At 41.5% G+C, this 24,597-nt stretch overlaps 1 protein-coding gene across 1 annotated transcript in view; it reads left to right on the top strand.

The window, feature by feature from the left end:
- RTTN (rotatin) overlaps positions 1-24,597 on the top strand; it is an 85,619-nt gene that overhangs the window by 39,614 nt on the left and 21,408 nt on the right. Inside the window, exons 31-40 of the mRNA XM_033154818.1 lie at positions 1,306-1,464; positions 3,726-3,797; positions 8,609-8,801; positions 11,232-11,314; positions 13,169-13,277; positions 14,940-15,138; positions 17,837-17,927; positions 22,110-22,263; positions 23,301-23,438; positions 23,935-24,146. Coding sequence (XP_033010709.1) covers positions 1,306-1,464; positions 3,726-3,797; positions 8,609-8,801; positions 11,232-11,314; positions 13,169-13,277; positions 14,940-15,138; positions 17,837-17,927; positions 22,110-22,263; positions 23,301-23,438; positions 23,935-24,146 — 1,410 coding nt within the window. The remainder of the gene's footprint in view (positions 1-1,305; positions 1,465-3,725; positions 3,798-8,608; positions 8,802-11,231; positions 11,315-13,168; positions 13,278-14,939; positions 15,139-17,836; positions 17,928-22,109; positions 22,264-23,300; positions 23,439-23,934; positions 24,147-24,597) is intronic.

Genomic DNA, 24,597 nt, shown 5'->3' on the forward strand with positions numbered 1-24,597 from the left:
CTAAGCATAGTAATCTCCTGTTTGTGGGAAGAAAAACCAGGCGTTCCATTTTCTTACACAGTTTGTTTCTATGCATCCACAGTTGTTCAGTTTTTCTACCCCCTTAAAAAAAGCAAACCCTCAAATTCTATTAAAATAATAATAATAATAATAATAATAATAATAATAATAATAATAATAATTATTTATTTCTTCCCCAGCCACTCTGGGCGGCTTTCAACAGAACCTTAAAAACAGAATAAAACTTAAAACATTAAAAACTTCCCTTAGAAGATGTCTTCTAAAAGTAGGATAGTTGTTTATTTGCTTGACATCTGATAGGAGGGTGTTCCACAGGGCGGGTGCCACTACTGAGAAGGCCCTCTGCCTGGTTCCCTGTGACCTCACTTCTCGCAGTGAGGGAACTGCCAGAAGGCCCTTGGTGCTGGACCTTAGTGTCCGGGCTGAACGATGGGGGTGGAGACGCCCATCTGATAAAACATCTGAGAGCTTTGTTTTGAGCAGTTCTGTTCTTAGAATTCTTTTGGGGTGGGGATGGTACAAGTTGACATTAGGGCTTAAATCAGGGTCGCCAACCTTTTGAGACTCGTGGGGAAACTCATGGACACCGCACATGCACGACAATGAAACAGACACCATGGCATATTCTGTTGGCTACAAGAGGATTCTGCTCTCAAATGTAATTTCAGCAGAGGAAGGCGTGGGGACCTCAAGGGCACCATGAAATGTATCGGTGGGCGTATTGGATGCTATGCTAGAATGATTATCTAAAATATAATTGGACAGTAGTCACCGTTCAGCATTTTCTAGAATAAAGGGTGCTATCTTTCTCTCTTGATCTCAGAATAATTCAGTCAAGAAACAGATTCCCCCCCCCCATGCTATTTTAACAATAGTATGGAGGAAAAGGAAGGCAGGACAAAGGTGTGGTTTTTTATTATTATTAGTCTTACCGATTAAGTAAATGAATGAATGGTTTTGTGTTCACCTTACATGCATTAGTATTACTGTATCAAACATTACTGTATTGTATCTTTTAAAACTTTGCTTGTCCTAAATACTTTTATGAGCGAGTTTTACATTTCCATAAACTATTAGGTCTTTGTGACCTAACTTTTTATTAAAAATATTCCATAACAACCTTGAGGCAAAATGTTTTAAAACCATATTATTGGTTTTAAGAATCAATTTGCAATTTTTCAAGAAGCTTCTAAATTCTGGGGGACGTGGTCTAAAATGCAATGTGAAGGTTGGAGAAAAGTTGAATTTTAATGTGTAGATGGTTTTGATTTTCATTAATTCTAGGTAAAGTTCACCTCCCTCGCCATAGGATCAGCACTTACATCCCTCGAAGAAGGCTGCTTCGCGTTGGCTGAAAGCTGCCAGAACATATCAGGAGGCTTGTGGGGAACAGTGATTAACATCCTTCTGGACCAGTCTGAATGCAGCATGGTCCGAAGAGAGGTATATAAATTCTGCTCCCTGTAAAAATGGTTTGTTCTGTGGTAGTTCTCACAAGTTCTCTTACAGCACACTCCTTTAGGTGTCTACTCAAAAGTGAGTCTCATTGAGTTCAATAGCACTTAGTCTAAAATAAGTGGATACAGGGTTGCAATCATTTATGTCACTTTCTCAGAACAAGCAATACTTGACTTTTTCTGTAATTTTCTTATTGTGGAAACTTCAAGGTAACTTTGGTGTGCTTGTAAAATTGCATGGAATCCAATAAATGTGTATAATCTCTCCCTTCACACTCCCCGTTTGAACCTGTGTATTGAGCACTGAAGATTATGAAGAGGAAGAAGAAATACCCAACATCAGCAAAACAAGATTGCGTACACAGATATTTTCTGCTTTTGTCATCTGAAACCTAAATACAATTTAGGTGAAACTAGGGCAGGTTCACATTTAGACTCTTAAACTGAGTTTAAACAGTTCTCCCTCTGTCAGTGTCATGGTCCACCCTGTGCTCTCTGATTGTGATCTGGAGCACTTGAGGATGGAGACTCAGAAGGGAAGAGGGGTGCAGCAAAGGTGGGTGACCCAGGGGCTGCCCCCTTCCCAGACTGTGGAGGATGATGGGGGAGCAGAGTTCAGACTTCTTTAACAGAATGGTTCTGAAAATCTCTCCCAAGGAGAGATGGCAAACCAGAAGAAAGTGGAGACCCATCTCCCTTGACGAAGGGAGGATGGCATGCTTGCAGAGACAATAAGTTGCACAAGTAGCCGATCCTTCTCCACCTCTGTTTAAAGCTTGGCAGGAAGATGAGGATACTTGTTGAAGCTCTAATGCAGCCTTGGAACTCTTGCTATTGCATTTATTGCTGCTATTCATCCATCCTGTAAGAGCACCAGGGCTAGATTCTGCTCTTTCGTAGATGCAGAGTTTGTTCTGTTGGACTGCCATAATAAAAGTTTACTTCTCTATGTACAAGTAAACACCTCTGTTGCCTGGTTTTGGATGGCGGCCAGGACAGCCTTGTTCATCCCCTTTGAAGTACAATCTTGCATAGTGTTGGTTCTTTTTCTGAGAGACTACCATTCTAACACTATTTAGAGTGTATCTAGGTATGCCAGGGCAAAGTGGTAGAAAGTGTGCTTTGTTTGGGTGTGCCTGGAAGCAGTGATTAAAAGTACCATGTTCCCTGATTGGCTTAAGACACTTTATAGCAGGCATGGGCAAACTTGGCCCTCCAGATATTTTGGGACTACAGTTCCCATCATCCCTGACCACTGGCCCTGTTAGCTAGGGATGATGGGAGTTGTAGTCCCAAAACATCTGGGGAGCCGAGTTTGCCCATGCCGGCTTTATAGAGTTGTATTCAGTGTAGCCCTATTGTGAACGTATGGAATGATGAATCTTTCTAACCCCTCTCCTCCTCCCACCCCACTCCCCTAAATCTCTTATGGAGGTTCTACCACCCTCCGGAGTATATCTGGTGATGTTGTGAGGCACACACAGGAGGAGAGGGGTTAGTTGAATATCACCTATAACCTACATTGATGGTCACTTCAAAAGGAGAGGGGTCAGTTGAATCCCAAACTCAATTCACTTTTGCTCTTTTTAAAAAAGATTTTCTTCATTCCTGCTGTTATAATGGCATTTTTAGATATGTCAGGTAGAATTTATTATGCTGAATGTTTTGGCATTTTCTTTTTAAAAAGCCATTAAAGAAGAAGCTCTTCAGCTATTGGTCACCCTTTTTTATTTTGTGATTCAAAACAGACATCCTCACTGAAACGTATTGGAGCAAACATGAGTCCTCATATTTTCCCCCAACACAATGGAATCCTACTCTTTCTGCACTATGTAAACAAACAAGGTTAGACACGATAGTAAAGAAAGTAATATGCAGAAATCAATTTTCAGAGAACCTTAGCAATTAAAGAAAATTATACTAAAAATAAGTCAAGTGCATGCAGTTGTGTATTTTTTGTGTAATGGATGTTTCAGCTTTTCATGCTTTGTCCTCAGTGAAAATTTATCCTAAAAATAAAATGGCACTTCCCCTTCCCTCAACTTGACAAGACAGCATAACGTTTGATTTTTTAAAAATGACTCACTGAATAATCAAAGTCCAAATAGCTTCTGGAGTCCTTAAAATAGGTGAAAGTGGCTTGAACATTACTTCTGATGATATAGTGTATATCTGAAACAGCCTTCTTGTCTTCAATTATTTAGCTGCAGCCAGGTGGCACTGTTGATGTTTGATTTTTCTTTGCAGGCTGCATTTATTCTTCAGAATCTTTTGGTGATTCCACTGCCCACTGAAGAGGTTAAAGACTCTATTTGGCAGGTGACTAGTTGACTTGATGTGTTTCCATTGCTCATCAATATAATTGCGTCCAATATTTTATAACCTTGTTAGAGAAAAGAAAAGGGTACAAGCTGATTTAGATGTACTTTAGAAGTGAAAATAATGAACATTCTTACCCTGTTTTCAGTAAAGATTGAGACAAGCAAAACAATTCTTTTCTCTCCCCCAACATTCTTTCTCTACTGGACAAAACCAAAATATCATCGTTTTCAAATTATGCTAGCCTTACAGAGTGGACTTGCAACTTAACCTAGGGCTTCAGCTAGTTAAAGAACACTGCCAATTCATTTGCTTTTTAATATGAGGCATGTGTTTAATATTTTTCCCCATTACCATAATGGGATCAAAGTGTGTGACTTCTGTTTGGATACATGATGGATGTAATTTGTTGATGCATTTTATTTTACAATATTTGTTTTTCAGCTATGATGGTTTTAAGAGTTGTTCACAACAGCAAAGTCTGATATGTGCATGGATGATACTGACCTCACAATTACCTTGAAGCAATATGGTGCATGGAAAAAATGCTTCTGGAATATTGCTGTCCTGCTTGTCTGAGAGAATTTCTGAAATGAGAGATACAAGCGTCCTCTTTAAAGCTGACTGTAGAATACCAGGTGCCATTGTGGGATCAAATGATGGTGCCATGTGGTTCCTGCCTCTGCCTCCCTCAAAGTCAGAGGCAGAAAATGGGAGGTATTATGGAAGAGGAATTGTTTGGAGCCATTTTCTTACATCACCAGATGTTGTTGCTCTAAGCAGATGGCACCAGCTATTCCCAGCCCTTGGCACTGTGGGCATTGACTCTTGTGGGCATCTTGGGGGAGGAGGTCACATTCCGCTCCTCAGCCCTATTGCTATTGTTGCTGCCCCACCAGCATCTTCAGCAGCAGCTATGGGAAGAATGGGACACAGTCGGAAACAGAATACCCTATTTTCGGTCTCCCTGGGGGCGGGACTTCCTGACATGGGCTGATGGCCAGCAGTTGTCTCTCCTGGCAGTGCTCCCCTCAAAGGCAGCGGTAGCAAAGGGAAGCAGGAATTTACAGGTACTCGATATACTAAAGTGCTTTTGGAATAATTGACTTTAAAGCATCCCTGTATAGCAGCTCCAGGGACCCAGAAAGATTAGTTTGGGAAATGAAATTCCTGTTTGTAGGAGGGAACGATGCCAGCACGGATTAGTACAGAAAAAAATTGGTAAACTGCCTATTTCAGCTTGTCAGTTCTTTTGAAGCTGCATCTTAAAGCGTTTTTAATAGGTTTGTGAAATACCTTTTAAACATTTTGTGAATGCTTTTAAAAAGAACTGTTTCAATAGCAAATGTATCCTTTTGATCTTTCTTTTTTAAAAAATGGATTGGATTCAAATAGCCATGAGCAGAAGGGAAACAGCCACTGGCAGTGTGGTCTACCAGCACTTGTGCAGGCACTAATAGCACTTTTCACAGCTTTGCAAGACCCGCATGAGTAGAAGAGGGACATCTTTGGGTTTCATTTCATCCCCACTTGGTGCTTTAAAATAAATGTAAAATAATCCTCCTGTGAGCAAGTGATATCAAGCCCTAGCCTTAAAATGGATGCTAGGTTCAAACACTTCTCTGTGGCCTAGATACTGTTGTGTGACTTAGCCAAGGCAGAAGGATAAACTTGGCAGGAGTTATTTCGAACCTATATCCCTGGGAGTTTCTTGCAACAAGCAGACCACACTCCGTCTTGTACAGCAGATCCATAATTATGTGAATTGTATCTCTAGAACCTACTTGTTCTGGCAGAGTGAAGATAGATATTATTTTAACATTGGAAAAAGATCAGTATAGTTCTGAAAACCTATATTAAATACCTCCATGGGATACTATTGAACTGACATAGGTTTTTCTTTAATGGAGCTTTGATTGCAGAAAAAGGCAGAAGAACCATCATCAACAAAAGCAAGTTTTCCGGGAACAAATAATTCATGCAGTTAATGAGTTTGGGGGCTTTCTATGGTCCAAAGCTGACTTTTAAGCATATTTTTGACAGCAGGTTAAGACCTTCCCAGGCATTTGATGGAGTGTAATGAGTTATCCTGGCCCAAGACTGCTGATGTTTTTGCCATTTGCTATTGTTGATGTAATTCTGTTTTTTGTTAGTGCATTAATTATTGCTGTTTTTAACTGTATTTTTATTCTGTTTGTAGGTTGCCTAGAGACTTTTTATATTAGGTGACATATGAATAAAATAAGCAATATATTTTAATATACATTCTATTTATAGTGTTGTAGCTTATCTAATATAAACAATTAACTTGATTGCACAGAAAAGTTCACGTGTTCAGTGGCTTGAATCCTAAGATAAGTGAATATGGTGAAGTGTCTCGAAGTTGCCCCTACCTGATTTTGGATTACTCTTCTTTCCTGCCAGCAGCTCCCTGCACTCCACTTTGTCCAGAAGGCTCCTCTGATAATTCAGGAGCTGCAGGGAGGAGAAGAGGATGGGAAACTCCTTCCGTGATCTTTATGTTCACTTATCTTGGGATCCAAACTGCTGGGAAGTTGGAAGACATTGGCAGGATCAAATGCATTGCAGAATCTCTGTTGGATTCATTCTCTAATGCTACTTTGCTCTCTTTCGTGGGGATGATCCCTATAATCAGTGTACAACCTCGATATACTCAGTGAACATTGTCTGTCATGGGTGGTTGGGAGCAGGGAGAGTATTTCTGTGTAAAGTTCAGATGTAAAGTTTAGAGCTGCTATATCCAGGCACATCTATTTTTTCCAGTTGCAGTTCATGTATTTCAAAGGATTTTCAAATGTACCAGAAGTGTCTTAGAAAGGGGTAGCTCAAAAGGAGCTCCTGCTTTTTCTTCTTCTTCATTTTAATAACAGAATATATTCAGGGTTGCTCCCTTACATTCCTGTAAAGGAGATTAAAAGATAATTGGACAGTTTTGAGGTAGCCGAGATAAGATTACACTCAATAGGGTTTAGAACTAAACTACCCATAATTATACTTTGTGACAGTGTAATTCAATTTTAAGCAAGTTATTTCAATGGAATTACCATGTATGTGTTCTGATAGGTAATTTATTGTGGGAAACATCTCAAAAGATGCTATATATTCTTGATTAGTCTTTCAGGGATAGATGGTGCTACATTATGCTTGGCATACACACACACACCCCGGGCATTCCTGTAAACTGGTCATTTTTAGCACCATGATGATTGTAATTCAGGTTAATATTTTACTGATAAGTTTTTACAGATATATTTTGTTATATATTGGCCTTTATTGGCACAAGCAATAATATTATTATATTCTTGATTTAGTAGTAAACCGCTCTGGCACTCTGTGGTGTGAAAGGAATGGATTTCCTTATATTGATTTATAATCTATGGCCACTTGGCTCAAGACTTCCATGGGAAATCAGAGTTTAAAAACATTAATAGATTTTAGTAAATCCAGTGATTTGAATCTTATCACAGATTGAACATATACAATTTTTCATTGAAGCTGTTGGTCTGGAACAAGTGTTGATACAAATGCCATAATTGTAAAACAAATGTATACATGTATTTAGGATGATTTTACAAGAAACAAATTATTTGTCTGTAAGAGCGATTATGAAATCTGATATAATTTATGCTCCCCTCAGTTTTTCAGCATTTATTTAAATATGTTGATTAACATTGATAATCATGCAGTGATTTGGCTAAAAATAAAGAGGTTGATATATTATAGTTCTCTGCTTAAGCCAGTTTAGACTACACTTATCTGCATGGAGAACGTTGCAGAAAGGGAAGGAAACTTTATATGGTGTTATTTAGTGGTATACCAAATAGTACACAAGATAAGGAGATTAAAATGTTCACTGCTTTACCATCCCAGCAGTTATTTCCCCCCCCCCTGTTATCACAGTTCAGTAGATTCTTAGCTTCCCTGCTTTTGAAATTGAAATCCTTTCTGCAGTCAGTAAATCAGCACATGTAATCCCAAGTCATCAGATCACAAGATGTTATGTACTTTCAAGGTGACTGAAGTCACTGCACACACAGATTATATGGTGTGGCTGACTCCAGTGGGTTTTAGCACACCCCTGTGGCTGTGAAATGCTTGGCATAGAAATTGTAAATTGGCATCAATGGGGCCGAATATAAAAACTTTGACTCAATGTCATCACGCTTAGAAGTCAGCAGAATTCCCCGAGTAGGTAGTTGTCATGCTTGAGTCAATGAATGCACATTACTGACATCTGCATGTAGATTCCCATCTTGTAATGTAAGTTTACTTAAAAAGAACTTCACACAGTTATAAAACTTATTTTTTATTCTGATTACACTTCATCTCAAACAAGTATTGCAGTTCTTTCTTACCCTGCACTACGTTCAGCCCCCCAAATGATCAGGTGTGAGGGTAGGAGTGTCGGGAGAGAATTATGCAAACTGTATAAATTATCAGGATTTGTGTGATTTCCCCCAGACGTTAGTATTATGCACAAATCTTTTGTCAGTAAGAACGACAAGGGATGTCCTACCTCTGACCAGTTCAAACCCTGTTCAGCAGCTTCTCTGAGTCCCAATTCTCCTGGCATAAGTTGGCAGCAATTTTGTTGTTTAAAATGAAGCTGAGATTATCAAGAGATGAATTCTGTGGATATGTTTTCCTGCATTTTCATGGATTTATGGCACCAACCTTTGCTATTTCCTGCTCTGACGGAAGAGGTGTTCATTTTCATTGGTTGGGAACCAATGTTGTGAGGGTCTTTTTAATGACTATATATTTTTATATATGTTACCCCCTGCTTCCAGGGACCTTGTGTGCATGATGAAGAATCTGGTCTATCTCTCACTGGAAAAACCGCCTTGCAGGCTCTGTTATATCATTGTCGCTTCTACGAGCATTTGAATGAGATGGTGAAACAGTGCTACTTAGGTCGATATACATTTGATCTGCATTGTTCCTTGGGAGGCAGCCAGGCAGCCGAAAAGAGTAGCATAAATGGTAAGTGACACTTCAAAGAATTCATTTGGTTTAAATTTCGGTTGCGGTTCCATGTGTTCTCAATACATTTTCCTGTGATTTTTTTGTTTTGTTCTGTGTGAGTCTTCTAAAAGTATTATCCTTTTGTGTCTAAAAGTTAAAATAGTCGGCCAGTCTCTTGAAAATATAATACTACATCATCTGGTTCAGTATCCGAGAAGCAATTATGAAGTTTTTAAATGTGTTCATAGTTGGAGGTGGAAGAAGCATATTAGAGATAGCCCGTTCCTTTCTTAGTGAAGGATAAATAATGGGCTGCAGGAGAAATGTAAAAAGAAAACAGAAATCTAATTAGAACATCAAGAAGGATGAATCTCTAGTACAATGGAAAGAATCTGAAAAAGGCAGTACGTGGGTTGTTATGACTATCTGCAAGCATTTCACTTTTCTGTTTCTAAGCGGTTGTCTTAGTGATGCACTGTGAATAATTCCATATTGGGGATATTGAAACATTCTACTTGCAGATCACAGAAAGCGTTGCCAACACTCCACAGGGAATGAAGTCTGCTTCATAGGTACACTTCTGAAGTCCATGTGCTGAAACATAGAAAATGCTAATGCAGTGAAGTGGGTGCTTGGAAACATATGTATCCTACAGATACGCTCTTCAGAGAACCAGACTGGCTGCAACTCCCTGTGGAGGGCCCACTTGGTGGTGACCCTGGTTTTCTTGCTGTGTCACGTGGGGCAACAGCAGCGTGAGCCTTCTGGCTCTGCTGCTTCGCTCAGTTTGAAAAACAGCTTGCTTTCCACTATGGTGGGAGGGGAAGTAGTGAGCTGTTGCATAAATCAATATATCAGGGACGTGTGCTTGTAAAGAACAGTGGGGTTGTTGATTCCTTAATAAGGCCCATAGGATGAATTTATGTGAGGATTTGTGATTCACGGTTGAGCTTCAGCACTTAAGATTTCGAAGCATTGGGGAAAGCTGAGAGGAAGAAGCTAAACCTGAAAGCAGTGCTTCCTTGAAATTTATTTATTTATGGGTTGCCCTTCAATTCACAGTAGCATGGCAGGTTACAAAAGTTGGTTAATGATCCTCCCCACTCCCATCCCCAGTAGTTAGAAGGAAAAATATTGAATTCCAATGTGGAATGCCTTGCAGTCAAGTTTTATTTTATTTTATTTTATTACTGTTGTTAAAAACAAGCAACAAGTTTTTATAGCTATGGGTCAGCCATTTTTGGGTAGCCAAGCCACAAAATTGGCATTGTTTGGACCTGGTTTGGCAGATTTGCAGCTAGGGAGTTCCAGGTAGCATCACTGTCCAAGGAACTCTCCCTACCACCTTTAATCACTAGGAAATGGGAGCCAGTTTGGCCATTCTGTGGCCGAGGTGCTCCAGATACCACTTCCAACCTTTCTCCCTCCTGGAGCTGGCGTGGAAACAGGGTTCGTTGTGCAACGACCAGAATAATCTCTGCTCATTTTCTAAAGCTTTAAGGCTGAAAAGAAGGTTGGTCGAGGGCACAGTTGCCATGGTGAGAAAAAAATGTGGAATCCTATTTCTAGCCCTTATGGCTGTGAACCATAACACAAAAACTGGATGTGAACAAAAATCAGGACAGTTTATTGCTGCTTGGTGGAGGCAAGCAGTGGGAAGAAGGACTCGACGGTTCTCAGTCACTGATCGATTAAGTTCTTTCCTGTGGCTCCAGAACCTGATCACTTCATAATATCATAACTGGAACCCATCAGCTTACTTGTCACACTTTTTAGTCATATTGATTAATAAATGGAACAGAGAATTTGCAAAATCATTCTCATCAATGTAGTTTCAACATAGATTTATGCTATATGTATCCACACACCCCCACCTCTGAAGCATAGCTCTGTGTTGTTTAATGGCTTCTGTCTGCCCTGTTCTACAGCAAAATATCTGTGTTTTGAAATTTGTGGAATGTTTGAGAGATTCTTCCCTTTTGTTCTTAAAAAAGGGGGGGATTATTGTCATTTTTCTTTGCTAATAGATTCACCAGCAAAGCAAGAGGTGAGCATATAATATAATGGTTCTTGAACTTCTTTCTCTGGGCCACACTTTCAGAATAAAAATTTCCTCGTGCCACATTGAATTTTTAATTGATAAGAAATTCATCGGAAAACAAAAAGAATCAACTCGTAGCAGTGCTTGATTTTGAAAATATATCCTTCTATATTCTGAGTGTATATATAGATAGATAGACAGATAGATACTATACTACACTGAAATATTTTAATGTGTCTTTGATTGTCCTTGCCACACTTGCCATCCTCTCCTGCCACACCAGTGTGGCACACCACACCCTTTGAGAAGCACTGATACAAGGTGTTGTAAAAGGCTGCATTTTTTTTCTTCTCTCTCTCTCTCTCTCTCTCTCTCTCTCTCTCTCTCTCTCTCTCTCCCCACCCCAGATTTTGACGATTCGCTTTCTCTCTGGAGAGTCGTATCTACTCAAAGCCAGTCTCCAAGTTCGCAGTCAACCTCTGACACTGTGGTGAGTTCTGAAATGACAAGTTACCACTGTAAGGGGAGCTCAATACTGTTTAATTGGATTGTTGGAAAAACAGAGGTCCCATTTTCCAGGTATCTGCTGCTTATTTCACTTACACAACTACAGCTTTGCGTGCTTGGCTGGGAACAATGAATAAAATAGAAAGTAGGTGGGGTAGGCCAAAAGAAGGGTCGGTGGGTGGTCTGGGTGCAGCTAGGCTCCCTCTCCTTACAACCTTCCTTCTCTGCTTTTCTGTGGGGCTGGGCTGGGCTCCTCTGTTCAGGGTGAGAGAGGAAGCAGCTGAGCAGCAGCAAGGAAAACTCAGCCCAGAGAGAAAGAGCTGGTCCGGTACTGTAAGCAAGCTGGAGGGTTTAACAGCTCCCTCTGAGTTGGGTTTTCTAAATAGAAAGAGAACAGGAAAACCCAGAATGTGGAGTGGGGCAGTTGGGGTAATTTGGAAAGAGAGGTTCTTTAAAAAGAGAGAAAAGTTTGCAGGGGGAGAAAGTACAGCAGGAGTTGGAGGAGGAGAGGCCTCAGCAGCTGGCAAAAGATTGAGGAAGGCTGAGGGAAGGAGGAGAAGTGAAGCTATGTGCTTCCTAAGACCCCAGTAAGCAACCATGGGGGACTTAACAAACAGATCTTGGGAGGCGAGGGCTGTTCTGGGGGTCGTTGTGGATTTATGCAGTTTTGTTGATGCATGTGATGGCCGGAAACGTAACCCTCCCATAAGATGCAAGTTACCTGCACTTTGTCACATAACCCCTCCTCACATTTCCTTTTAGGTTTCTAGTCTTATTTATTTTACCTAGCTTTTGTTCTTCTTTTAACAAATTGAAAGCTATGGGTTTTCACCAGGTAATAATAAAAGTATTGCATGACTTACTGTGACTTATATGACTGTCAGTAATTCTGTGAGGAAGGCTCTATCATCCTGAAAAATAGTTCACTCTGAAAATGTGTTAACTGTGTTGCTGTCTTGTAAAAAAAATGTCCACAAACAGCTTGATCTTCCATAGAAGGCTGCTATGTCATATATGACATATCAAGAGCCCCCCCAACCCCATTTTTACCCACTTTCCAAGATCCTTTCTACCTGCTCGCCTGGAGGCAATTCTTATTCACCAGTGGTGCCAAGGATTTGCATGCGTATTGTGAGTGTTCTGGTTTAGATACTGGAAAATGTCTATGTTCAGCTTCCGTCCCACTGGCAAGCCATTATTGGAAAAGGCTTAGCTGGTGCAAGAAGCTAACAAGACTTATTTTTATAACTAGCTGAAATTATTATTGATTTTTTTTATGTATCTTAAGACCTTGTTTCCCTTGAACTCTAAAAATCCAAAGCACAATTTAGGAATAAAGAACTCTGTAACTCCGTGATGTTTTCTGGGAGTAAGTCCTTTTCACTAAAAATGCCTTTAAAAAATCCAGTTTATTATATCCCATTCTTCTGTTTTTAATTATGTAAATTACTAACAGCGCAAGCTGATGCTGGGCAGAGCCAGCTATTTTTATATACCTAACCATTGAAGTGATAGAGGTAATTGCTTTAAATTTAGGCTGCATTTCGGAGATCAGTAAACACAATTGGGTTTGTTCTCCCCCCCCCCCCCGCATCAATTATTTCTGTTCACGCATGGTGCTCTTTGGATTCCAGCAAATGAAAGTTGCCCATTAGTAGAAGCATGAGACTCTCAATCTCAGGGTTGTGAGTTCAAGCCCCATGTTGGGCAAGAGATTCCTGCCTCACTGGAGGTTGTAATATATGACCCTCATGGTCCTATCCAGCTCTATGATTCTGTGAATATATATGGACATTTGTTAACAGGAGGCAATGTAATTATTGGTTCTGCTTCCTAGATCATTTCTTCAACGCCATCTCCAGGCTGTGCTGTGGAACTGCAGCTGCCCACCTCACCACCTATAGCTAGAATTCATGATGTGCCGCTTAATCGACTCATGGCGCAAGGTAAGCAGGCATTATGAAAATAATTCATTTGGAACAAATCACTAACCATGGTCCTGATGCAGAGTGCTATTTGCATGCATGCCAGGGACACTTTCCTGCCACCCTGTTGCTAACAGTAACCTAACAGGGACGTGGGTGGTGCTGTGGCCTAAACCACTGAGCCTCTTGAACTTGCCAATAAGAAGGTTGGCGGTTCAAATCACCGCGATGGAGTGATCTCCCGTTCCTCTGTCCCAGCTCCTGCCAACCTAGCAGTTCAAAAGCATGCCAATGCAAGTAGATAAATAGGTACCACTGTGGCGGGAAGGTAAACAGTGTTTCCGTGCGCTCTGGTTTCCGTCATGGTGTTCCGTTGCACCAGAAGCAGTTTAGTCATTCTGGCCACATGACCCAGAAAGCTGTCTGTGGACAAATGTTGGCTCCCTCGGTCTGAAAGCGAGATGAGCGCCGCAACCCCATAGTCATCTTTGACTGGACTCAACCATCCAGGGGTCCTTTACCTTTACCTTTTACCTAACAGTAACCTCCACCCAGCCCCATGTTGTTGCTCACTTTTGCAAGTCTCACAGTATTCAAGGTGTGGAGAGGATGATAAGGTAATAGCTGAGTGCACAGGTCTTCCTTCAAATATCTGAAGATTGCACAGTTTAATTTTGAAGAGCTCTAAACCAAGTGATTCCCCAATTCCCCCCCCCCCCCAATGGACCACTTAAAAATTGCTGAAGGCCTTAGTGGACCAGTTACTGATTTTTCTGTCTATAGCAATTGTGCTGTGCTAGACGCTATATGATGTTTAATTGTATTTTTATTGCTTTTTCTGTTTCTTACATATTGTATTTTATTGTACGGCAATTTGCACGCCATAGAATTCAAATTGTAATGCAATAAAATACAATGTAAGAAATAAAGGAAGCAATAAAAATACAGTTTAAAACCACTGAGACTATTTGATGCGGACATGCTGCGGACCACCTGAATGAAGATTGAAGACCTTAAATTGGGAACCTCTGCTATAAACTCTACTGCGTCCCACCCATATCTTGGAAAGTCTTCATTTCCAAGGACCATGTCCCCTCCACTCCTGTGGCCTCTAACCTGGACTGCTCATATTTATCACTAAGGAGAGGCATTCAGTTCAATAGCACATCAACAGGTCTTGTGTGACGTTTCACATATGATGTGTTATAGTTCAGTTGAGCATAGTGCTGACGATGCCAAGGTTGCAGGTTTGATCCCCCTATGGGACAGCTGCATATTCTTGCATTGCAGGGGGTTGGACTTGATGATCCTCAGGGTCCCTTCCAACTCTTCAATTCTACGATTTCCATTTCTATGATTTCTAATGAAACTGATGGGAACATAGGAAGCTGCCTTATACCAAGTCAAACTCACTCAGTCATCTAGCTCAGTACTGTGTGCACTGATTGGCAGCAGCTCTCCAGGGTTTTCAGGCAGGGTTCTCTCTCAGCCCTACCTAGACATGCTGAGAATTGAACCTCAGACCTTCTGCATGCGAGGCAGAGGCTCTGCCACTGAGCTGTGGCCTTTCTCCTGCTCAGCTCCTCAACTCTACGAGACATATACCGCCGCGTTTTATGTAAATCCATTTCCAAGTAGCAACACTACCTGCTTGTTTTGTTCTTTCTCTAAATTGTGTTGTAGGTCAGAGTGACACAACGACGACAGCATCTTCAAGTCCGCATGACTCCCCGCAGTCTACCATTAGACCCAATCAGTGTGCGGTGGTCACACCCCCTCTCCTGTCAGCGGTGTGTGGCTTGCTGGACAACCTGCTGATCATCACTCCCAAAGACACTGGCGTTGCTCTTCAGCAAGCACAGACACTAACTGCTCTCAGTAGGTAAGAGATCAATAGCTATTGAGGTCACAGACGAGAGACTGAATTGGACAAAAACCCAAAGCCTTTGTTACAGATATTGATCGAGCCACTGAGTATTCTGAGAATTCAAAGTTATCCTTTTGAAATCGAACCAGGAGAACCACAGCATTTTGCAGAAAGTAGAGCAGATTTGAAATCTCTTTATAGTTCAGCTACTTTTACTTTACTTGGACTTTTGAGCAAAGTGGTAACTTGTCTTTTTATTACGGTGGACAATGAAGTCTTCGGATTGCATGCTACAAGCGTACACAAGTCATGCTAACTGGAACACTTGCAAAAGAGTGCACTTTGGAAGCACTGACAGATACGTTGGTGTTTATAGGCAGTGAAACAAGCTTTGTATGGTAAATGTGCTTGTGATTTATTTATACCCTATTAGCACCTGGGATGCGGGTGGCGCTGTGGGTTAAACCACAGAGCCTAGGACTTGCTGATCAGAAGGTCGGCAGTTCGAATCCCCACGACGGGGTGAGCTCCCGTTGCTCGGTCCCAGCTCCTGCCCACCTAGCTGTTCGAAAGCACGTCTAAGTGTAAGTAGATAAATAGATACCACTCGGGCGGGAAGGTAAACGGTGTTTCCGTGCGCTGCTCTGGTTCACCAGAAGTGGCATAGTCATGCTGGCCACATGACCCGGAAGCTGTACACCGGCTCCCTCGGCCAGTAACGTGAGATGAGCACCGCAACCCCAGAGTCGGACATGACTGGATCTAATGGTCAGGGGTCCCTTTACCTTTACCTTACTTTTAACTAAGGATTGCTATGATGACTCTACCCATGAAAAAAGAGGATGTGTCCTGGGGAAAAAAGGACATATGTCAAGCCTTGTTATGATTATATTATTACACCATGGTTTGGTGTAAAAAGCTGAACCAATTTTACCTTTTAGCATCATTATTCAAGAGGGACAAGAGAAACCTTAGTTGTTTAGTCTTTCTGCTAATAAAATAGTGACAGATGCCAAGAGCTGATACCTCTGAAGTCCCCAGTTCAAATCTACCACTGAGCACAGATTTGTGAGAAGACCTAAAGCCTTTATGCTAGGAGTATTGCTATTTTTATCATCCTGGCTGAACTGTAGCAACTTACAGTTTGTCTCCAAGGAAACAACATCCCACAGCTGACTGCAGTGTATTGCACGTCCCTTCTCTGTAATAAGCATAGGAAAATCAGCTGAGAGTCAACATTGTTTGAGTGAGAACTATGAGAGGTGGAATCATTAGGTTTCTAGGCTGCTGCTGCTGCTAAACCTACCACATCTTCTAGAACAGGGGTGGCCAACTCCCAAGAGACTGCAATCTACTCATGGAGTTAAAGACTGGCAGTTATCCCCTTTTTAGTTTGGGGGTTCAGTTGTTGAGCTTTTTTTAGGAAAGAGGAATGCCCAGTTTTTTAGGGGTGCGGGGCAAAGATTTTGAGCTTTTCTTAGGGGAGCCGAAGTTGTTGAGTTTCTTTGGGGAGAGCTAGTGATCTACCACAGTCGTCCGGTCATCTATCGGTATATCACAATCTGCCTGTTGGACGTGCCTGTTCTAGGATGTTCACTGTGTATGTGGACATTTCCTAAGCATCATTTCCTAAGCAAATTAGGCATCATGATTCCTGAGATAAAGGTGCAGGCTTTCATCTGTTTGGACACAACTGGATGCCATTTTGAATCAAGATGGCAGGCTGAACCTTTCAAAACATCACTGAAACAAACTTTTATGGGAGACTACCAGATTTCTGCGGGTTAAGGAAGGGTTAACTGGGTTGGGGAATGATCACGAGCTATGACGAAGGCAGGGTAACAGTTTTGTTTGGGACATCAGTGTGGGGCTTGGTCTGATTTAATTGTCTCTTCCTGCCTCATGCTCCTGATCAAAAACCCACACCACTTTCCCTACTTCCATCTGCTGCTTTCTGGAAAGAGAAAAAGTCTAAATCCTGTCATTTTGGGCTATTTTAGCTCCCAATCATGTCTTACCTAAGACTTTCACTAGTGGGTAGAAGTGCTGTGCTCTCCCCCTCTGGCAGATGGCATAATGTGACCTGCAGCCTCCAGCTGAACATTGAATCACTTCAAGCCGGAGTGTGAAACCTGTGGACAAGTCGCCTCATCCATCATAAATGGCCATGTTAGCTGTGGCTCATGTAAGTTGCAGCCCTGCATCATCTGGAAGGCTGCAGTTTTCCATCCCTGTTTGTGTGACTTGTCCTGTCTTCACCACCACCCCCAAATTTTTGTTTGTTTCTGGAGGGAGAGAAATTGCTTTTCTTTGTGTGTCCAGCCTGTCATGCTAACATGGAGAACCCACTTACATTATGTCTTTTCTATAGTGGAGGTGCACTAGGCTTTCGCAAGGCAAGGAAACCAGTTAACATATGAGTGAGGGCAAAGTTTTGAAGGTGGAAATTACTGTCTTTGAAGTACCTGTTGTCTCACACATTCTTCAGACATGCCAACAGTCTAGACCGGGGTAGCCAATATGGTGCCCTCCAGATGTTAAAGACTACATATTTCAGTATCCCCTGTCATTGGCCATGCTGGGCACAGGATGATGGGAGTTGGTGTCCAAAAGCATATGCAGGGTATTATGGTCTAGGCTACAGTTTCACATTGTGTCAAAATGTTAAGTTTATGCCTGTGTCCTTAACACAGTTGTCTTTGTTTCATGGTAGTCTAGTAAATTCCAGCTTGATAGAGAGATGTATCTTGGAAATGAAAGCGCCTCATCCTCAGCCTTTTCATATGGACTACACAAAAATTCAGGTTGGTGGCATGCATATTTCTTTTCTATTCCATTCTCTTGAATGTATGGGTAGGACGCAGTACATGTTTTAATTATTGAAAGGCACAGGTTTACACCCTAAATGTGCTTTAAAAATACAGATCAACTCTGAAGTAAAAGCTGTTTAGTTGAGTTGAGTGGAGCGTTTTTCCCCAAGTCAGTGAGTTGTAGGGTTGCATCCTTAATAATCTTTCATTTTATTGATTCAATGAACCCCATGAAAGGTGCTGCTTCTTTTTGTTTTCTTTTTGTTTGAAAAAAAATGTGTTTTTACTTAAGGAAGAACAATTATAATTGAGTAAGAGAGTTACGTACAACTCATCGTTGGAAAGAGAAGGTGTTAGAGGGAGTGTTACAATGCAAACCCATAGCATTTAGCATTTTGTATAGTGGTTGTACATGTATGTGTGTGTGCGTGGGGGGGCGGAGTTGCAGAAGGGGGCATGGCGAAGTGGAAGAAGCATTTTCCCCTTTTAATTTCCCAGCTCCTCTCCTTGAATGCTACTTCACGCCTAACGAGCCCTTCCTGAACCTGGTGGTTGGAGCCAGTGTGGTGTAGTGGTTAAGAGCAGTAGACTTGTAATCTGGTGAACCGGGTTCACGTCTCCACTCCTCCACATGCAGCTGCTGGGTGACCTTGGGCTGGTCACATTTCTTTGAAGTCTCTCAGCCCCACTCACCTCACAGAGTGTTTGTTGTGGGGGAGGAAGGGAAAGGAGAATGTTAGCCGCTTTGAGACTCCTTTGGGTAGTGATAAAGTGGGATATCAAATCCAAACTCTTCTTCTTCTGGTGACCTTCAGATGTTTTGGATTACAACTCCCATCAGACCTGACCATTGTTCATGCTGACTGAGGCTCATGGGAGCTATATTCCAAAACATCTGGAAGGTAACAAGCAAGCTATCCCCATAGGACAAGTGTTGCTGCTCAGACAGACCACTTCTCTGCTGCAGTGGAGAAGCAGCAGTTGTTTCCAGGTTTGGCTTCCTTCTGCCAGTCCCCCTGGGCCTGCAGAGTCAAAAGGAAGCATCATCTGGCCTTAGCCAGCAGCAAGAAGACCAAGTTCCTCTGGGAGGCTCTACCTCTTGCCTCCCAGGAAGGGGGTCAAGGGGGAGACCAACATGGTACCATCTTATTGGCCAGTGAAGGAGCAGCTGTTTGAACCCTTGCTTTCTTTTCCTTCCCCATTATTATTTTTTTTCCTTTTGACATCATGTCTCTGGGTTTTTTGTGCCTTTTAGTAAAGCATTTAGGCCAACCCTCCTCCAACACACAATCCTTTTAAACCTCCTTTAGCCTAATTCATAGCCACATTGGAATCTGAACACCTTTCTGACACCAATGTTAAGTTTTTGGGAATACTTGGGAAGCTAGAAACTCTGAAGAACAGTAGTCTCGAGATTTTTCTGCATACCTGACACAAATCCAGACCTGAAATGGTTTGGGAGGGTGGAGCTAGCAGGCCCAGATTGTTCCGAGCAACCCAGTGCAGGACTGTCTTGAGCTGGCTCAATCAACGCCCAGTTCTGCTCAAATTAGTCAAATTCATTTCAGGATTGGGGTTGTGACTGAATCTGGTGCACAACCCTAGTTCAAAGCTCACCAGTTCTGGTCAAAACTGAGGTTTAAAAATATGTGATAAGCAGCTGTTGGTTTCAGTTACCAGAGCAACTTCTGCTAGAAAGAAAGCAATGGCGGTTTAATCATGAAAGATAAGGGTGGGGAATCTCAGGCTTGATATCTGAATGTGGTCCGCCGGGACCCTCCTCGTCCTAGGACATGCCTTTCACTGTCCTTGCTCCATGTCTTCCTTGCTGGAATGGGATCTTGAACTGTGATAATGCCTCATGTTTGTCTAGATGGAGAATGGAAAGGTGTGTGTCCCTGGGTAGCAACAGCTTCTCACACACATACACACACTGCCGAAAGACATGTGAATGCTTGCTTGCTGTAGCTGAGAGAGCTGGTGTGCTTGCACAGCCACGTGCCATGAAAGCTCATCTCCGTCAATTATTCAGGAACTTTTGGAGCCTTGACTGGGTGCTCTGTAGTCGTAAAACTCCGGTAACTGGGTTATGCGGTGCAACTGAACGCGAGCAGTGGCATCAAAGCTCCTTTGATCTCACTTCTCCATGTGAATCTTTTTGTGAATGAAGGGAAAGATAAAGTGTGAGCTAGATCAATAATGTGCCACATTAACTGTAGTTTAATCACCTTTTTGAAAAAACCAAGATGACTACCTGTTAGCTTTTCAGAAGTAAATGGGAAATGCCATATATTCACACTGTTGTGCTGCAATTAAAATTAGTTTTAACATTAGATCCTTGAGAAAGAAACCTTTGAGTATGTGTGCTTAAGTTAACAGATGCCAAATAAGAAAATAGTGCAGAATTGAAATGGGTATGAAGGTTTTTGGACAGTTTCCTTGAACCCATAATGAATCAGGCCTCTCCTTTTCTAGTCCCATTTTGTGAAAAGGAACAAAACTACTCTCAAAGGGGCAAGTATTCGGGAGCAAATGGAACGAAGGTCATGGTGCAGATTACACTCAGTGCATAGTGTACAGCTCTCTCCTTTTTCCTTTCTTTATTTGTTTATGGGCTCAAGGATGACTGGTTGTCCTTTGGAATCAGAGCTGAGAAGTGAAGTCAAACCTCCCATCCTTGCATGCTGTAGTCTCGATGAAAATTGCCGCCTCGTTGGTGGGTTGCCCTTTGCAAATTTCCTAGGTACCCATATTTCTTGAAAGTCTCATTATATGCTCAGCTCGGCTTTCCTATAAGCATGGGAAGGTGAGGAAGGTGCCTACTATGTGCCTAACAGCTGTTTATTTTTTAGGTACAGTATTTTTTCTTTTCAAAGGAATTTGTGTACTAATCGCAGGCATTCAGTAGCCAACCTTCCTGGCTCCCCTTGCTTCAGTTAAAGGTTAGGGTAAAACCATCATGAGGTAACGTCTCCCATGAGGCTTTTTCAGATCAGGAAGCGTGGGCAGACCTGAGGTTGCCAAGGGCTGGAGAGATGTTTAACAGGAAGAAGTAAAGCCCCACCTGCAGAAGTAAAGTAAGCTCAACCACCCACCCACCAAAGTTGTGAGGAAATTCAGAAGAGAAAGAGGCAGAAAACTGAAAACTTCAACAGGAGAAGAAACATTTTGGTTTCAGCACAGCACTTACTAAAACCACAGGAAGTAAGCCGTCAGATTCTTGACACTGTATGCTGCACATCAATCACCAAAGCAAGAAGACAATTACTATTACAAATGTGTAATAGTACTAGTATTATTAAAGAAGCACTGTTGCTTCTCATGGAATGGACCTTGGCTTTAAAATGTCATTCTTGTTCTTAGTGACTAATGACAGTTATTTAGATTTTACTCCTATTAACGCCTTCAGTTTCTACCTTTCCTTGTAAACTTGCAAAGCCACTAAGGAGGTAGTAATATCTGGTTCTCATCATGCTTTCTGTGAAATAGAAATGCAGTGGTAATATGTGATTCTGGTTATGCTTTCTGTACAAGAGACCCAAAATACCACACAACCTTCTGCTAAATGTTGTAATAACCCAACCCCATGGCTATTTACAAAACTCAATGGGACTTAATTTCAGATACTTGGCACATGGGATTGCAGGCTACATTATTCAGTTGGATATTAACAGTGTAATCATTTGCATTTTTATTTGGAAGCAAGTTCTGTATGCAATGGTGTTTATATGCAGGTGAGTGTCATGGGACTGCATTCTAAGAATATCACATCTTTACTGTTGAAATATTTCCATATATTTCACATGTGGTTCATAACTTTCTTATCTCTTATATTGATTTAACTTTTTTTTTAAAAAAAACTTCTCATTGTCAAAAATAATTGCTGCAGAAATGTACTATAGTGGTACCTCTGGTTAAATACTTAATTCGTTCTGGAGGTTCGTTCTTAACCTGAAACAGTTCTTAACCTGAAGCACCACTTTAGCTAATGAGACCTTCCGCTGCCGCTGCGCCACCAGAGCACGATTTCTATTCCTATCCTGAAGCAAAGTTCTTAACCTGAAGCGTTATTTCTGGGTTAGCGGAGTATGTAACCTGAAGCATATGTGACCTGAAGCGTATGTAACCGGAGGTACCAAGTATCTGAGCCAAATCTTTTTGTTGTTGTTCAAACAGGTTTTGTTTCTACTGCAGTTTGTTTCATCTGTGTCCCAACTGCTACAGTCTTGCTTGCTGGTAGACACTCGCCTGGTGATGCAAGATGCATTATTGACACCTCTCTTGGCTCATACCTTTGTGGTTCTTTCCACTGGCTGCAATGATGCCTTAGGTAACTGTGTGATAAGAGTATGTTACTGAAATGCTTTGAACATAAGATCTGTCATTTGGTAGATCTCAAAGTTGAGTTATTTTTAATGTTTAGATCCCTGAAATCTTGTTTCTTATTTTGCTGACAGGCCCTAGCAGCGGCAACATCATCTCTGTGCTATTGCCTGGAAACAGAGATTTTACATGAATGTCATACAGCAAAAAAGGGCTGACCCAGGCCAGATTTCCTCCCAGCTTAATGTGCTTGTATATATGGCTGCTTTGCTGATTCCCTGCTACAGTGAACCAAGCCATAGTCTGGCTTAGTGATACTTCCCAACCTGGGAAGTTCATGTTCTTGCTTCAAACAATCCATGAGCTGTAACCATGGTTTGCTCTTGGTTTACGGCTCATTGTTTGTTGGTTTGTTTTATTACAAATTTTAATGATTTTTTTATATTTAAAAAATGACCAAGCATGAAGTGTCTTCCAGGGGAAATACAGATGCTAAGTATTGTGTGCAGTCATCCACATGGCATCAAAATAGACATGGGAAATCTTTTACGTTACAGATTAAACTCACATCCACAGGGTATGTTTCAGTCTAGAGCATTAAGATAATTTCTCCATAGTGGCTGCTGTGACTGATGCGGTAAGGCGATTACTGCACTTTTGTAAATAAACGATATAAATTGAGACCATATGGAGTCATACCCATCTTTCTCTATTATTCCTCTTATCGCCCTCCAATCTTGAATTAAGTGCTGTATTCTACACATATTGGAGTGACACAAATCACAAGACTAGGTTCAAACATAAAGCTAAGTCAGATCATGGCTTAGTTTCAAGTAACACAGCAGGAGTGAAGCAACTGATATTTTCTCACTATACCAACACTCTTGCTCATTTGTGCTGAACCATATTTTGGCTTAGCTTTGCATGTGAACTAGGCCAATGTCCGAAAGTAGTAATCCCTTCTCACTTTCCTATATGGGCACTGTATGGTAATACTTACTGATCAGAACTATGTGGTTTTTTATTTGCATGTTTAATTGGCAGGGCCAGAGATAACTGCTGCAGTTTACCAAACTTGGGAAGACTCATTCAGCCTTCTCACTACTCTGTTAAGAAAATGTGGCCATGCCTCTCTGCCATTTGTGACTGCAGCTCTTGCAAAGCATTGGATTCCAGTAATCGGTAAGACCTATTTTTCAGGTGCCTTGATATCTGCACAGATAATGATAACTTAAGACCATAATATGAAATTTTCAAAGGAATGTGTTTGTTGGAACCACTTTTACTGGTATTTGATTGCATGCTTGTAAGTTTTTTTTATAAGCTTTTGTCTACCACTTTCAGGGCTCAACAGAACTCATTTTCAGCTCATAAAGAGATGAACCTAGGTATTTGTGTGCTTCTATAGTGATTCTAGTCCTTGGTGATAATGGGATGAACTGGCTCAGTGCCATTTCTCGTCCCTCTCCCAAAGTGGCATGAGGAAGGACTACTGACAGGTGTATAACTTGAACAGGAGTTGCCCTCCAGATATTTTTATGTGCAACCACCATAAGCCATTTTCTTACCCGTTGCCTTGCATATGCTTTTTTGAACCCAGTGCCATAATATGTAGTTAAATATATTTATTTCTGTAAATACTGCAACATAAAACCCATTATCTTTTTTTGTATTTTAGAAACAATATGTGAATGTATGCAATTCTCCGTCAGACACCCTGACCTGTGTGTGGCCTGCTTGCAGTTCCTTGCTGTCCTGTTTTCCGAAGAGGGGAAAAGAGAGCTCAACAGTAAAGAGAATGCTTGCTACCACCCAACAGTGGTTTTCCTTCTAGATGAGGATGAGAGGAGCCGAGATTCTGTGGCCAAACTCTGTGAATTAATAATTCAGGTAGAAATTTATAATAATCAGATTTCAGTGTGGTGCATTTAAGTACTACTAGTTACATGGGCATCTATCCCACATACTTTGCTGGCTTACATTTATTCGTTTTAAGTTAAAGAAAACATTGTGTGGGGTTTTTCCCCCCCTCTTGGTGGGAAGGGACTCTATGAAAAGATTCAGCCTGTAAGGCTAATGCCACATAAAACATGTATGCAAGTATCTACTCGAAGGCATGATCTATGGCATATTATCCAAATGATCAGCTTTGAAGGTGCAGCGTTCGATGTGCAATATTTATATACTGTAAAGTGATAGTGCAAAGTCTCTCAGGCATCCTCGTCTGTCCTCCAAACAGCTCTGCAAACAGGATGCTGAACTAAATGTGCTGTTGCCCTGATCCAGCAGGCTCTTTTTATGTTCTTATCCAGGGGTCGGCAAAGTTTTTGTGGCTTGGGCC

The sequence above is a fragment of the Lacerta agilis genome, chromosome 7, assembly GCF_009819535.1.
Source record: "Lacerta agilis isolate rLacAgi1 chromosome 7, rLacAgi1.pri, whole genome shotgun sequence".
In the NCBI taxonomy this organism is placed as follows: Eukaryota; Metazoa; Chordata; class Lepidosauria; order Squamata; family Lacertidae; genus Lacerta; species Lacerta agilis.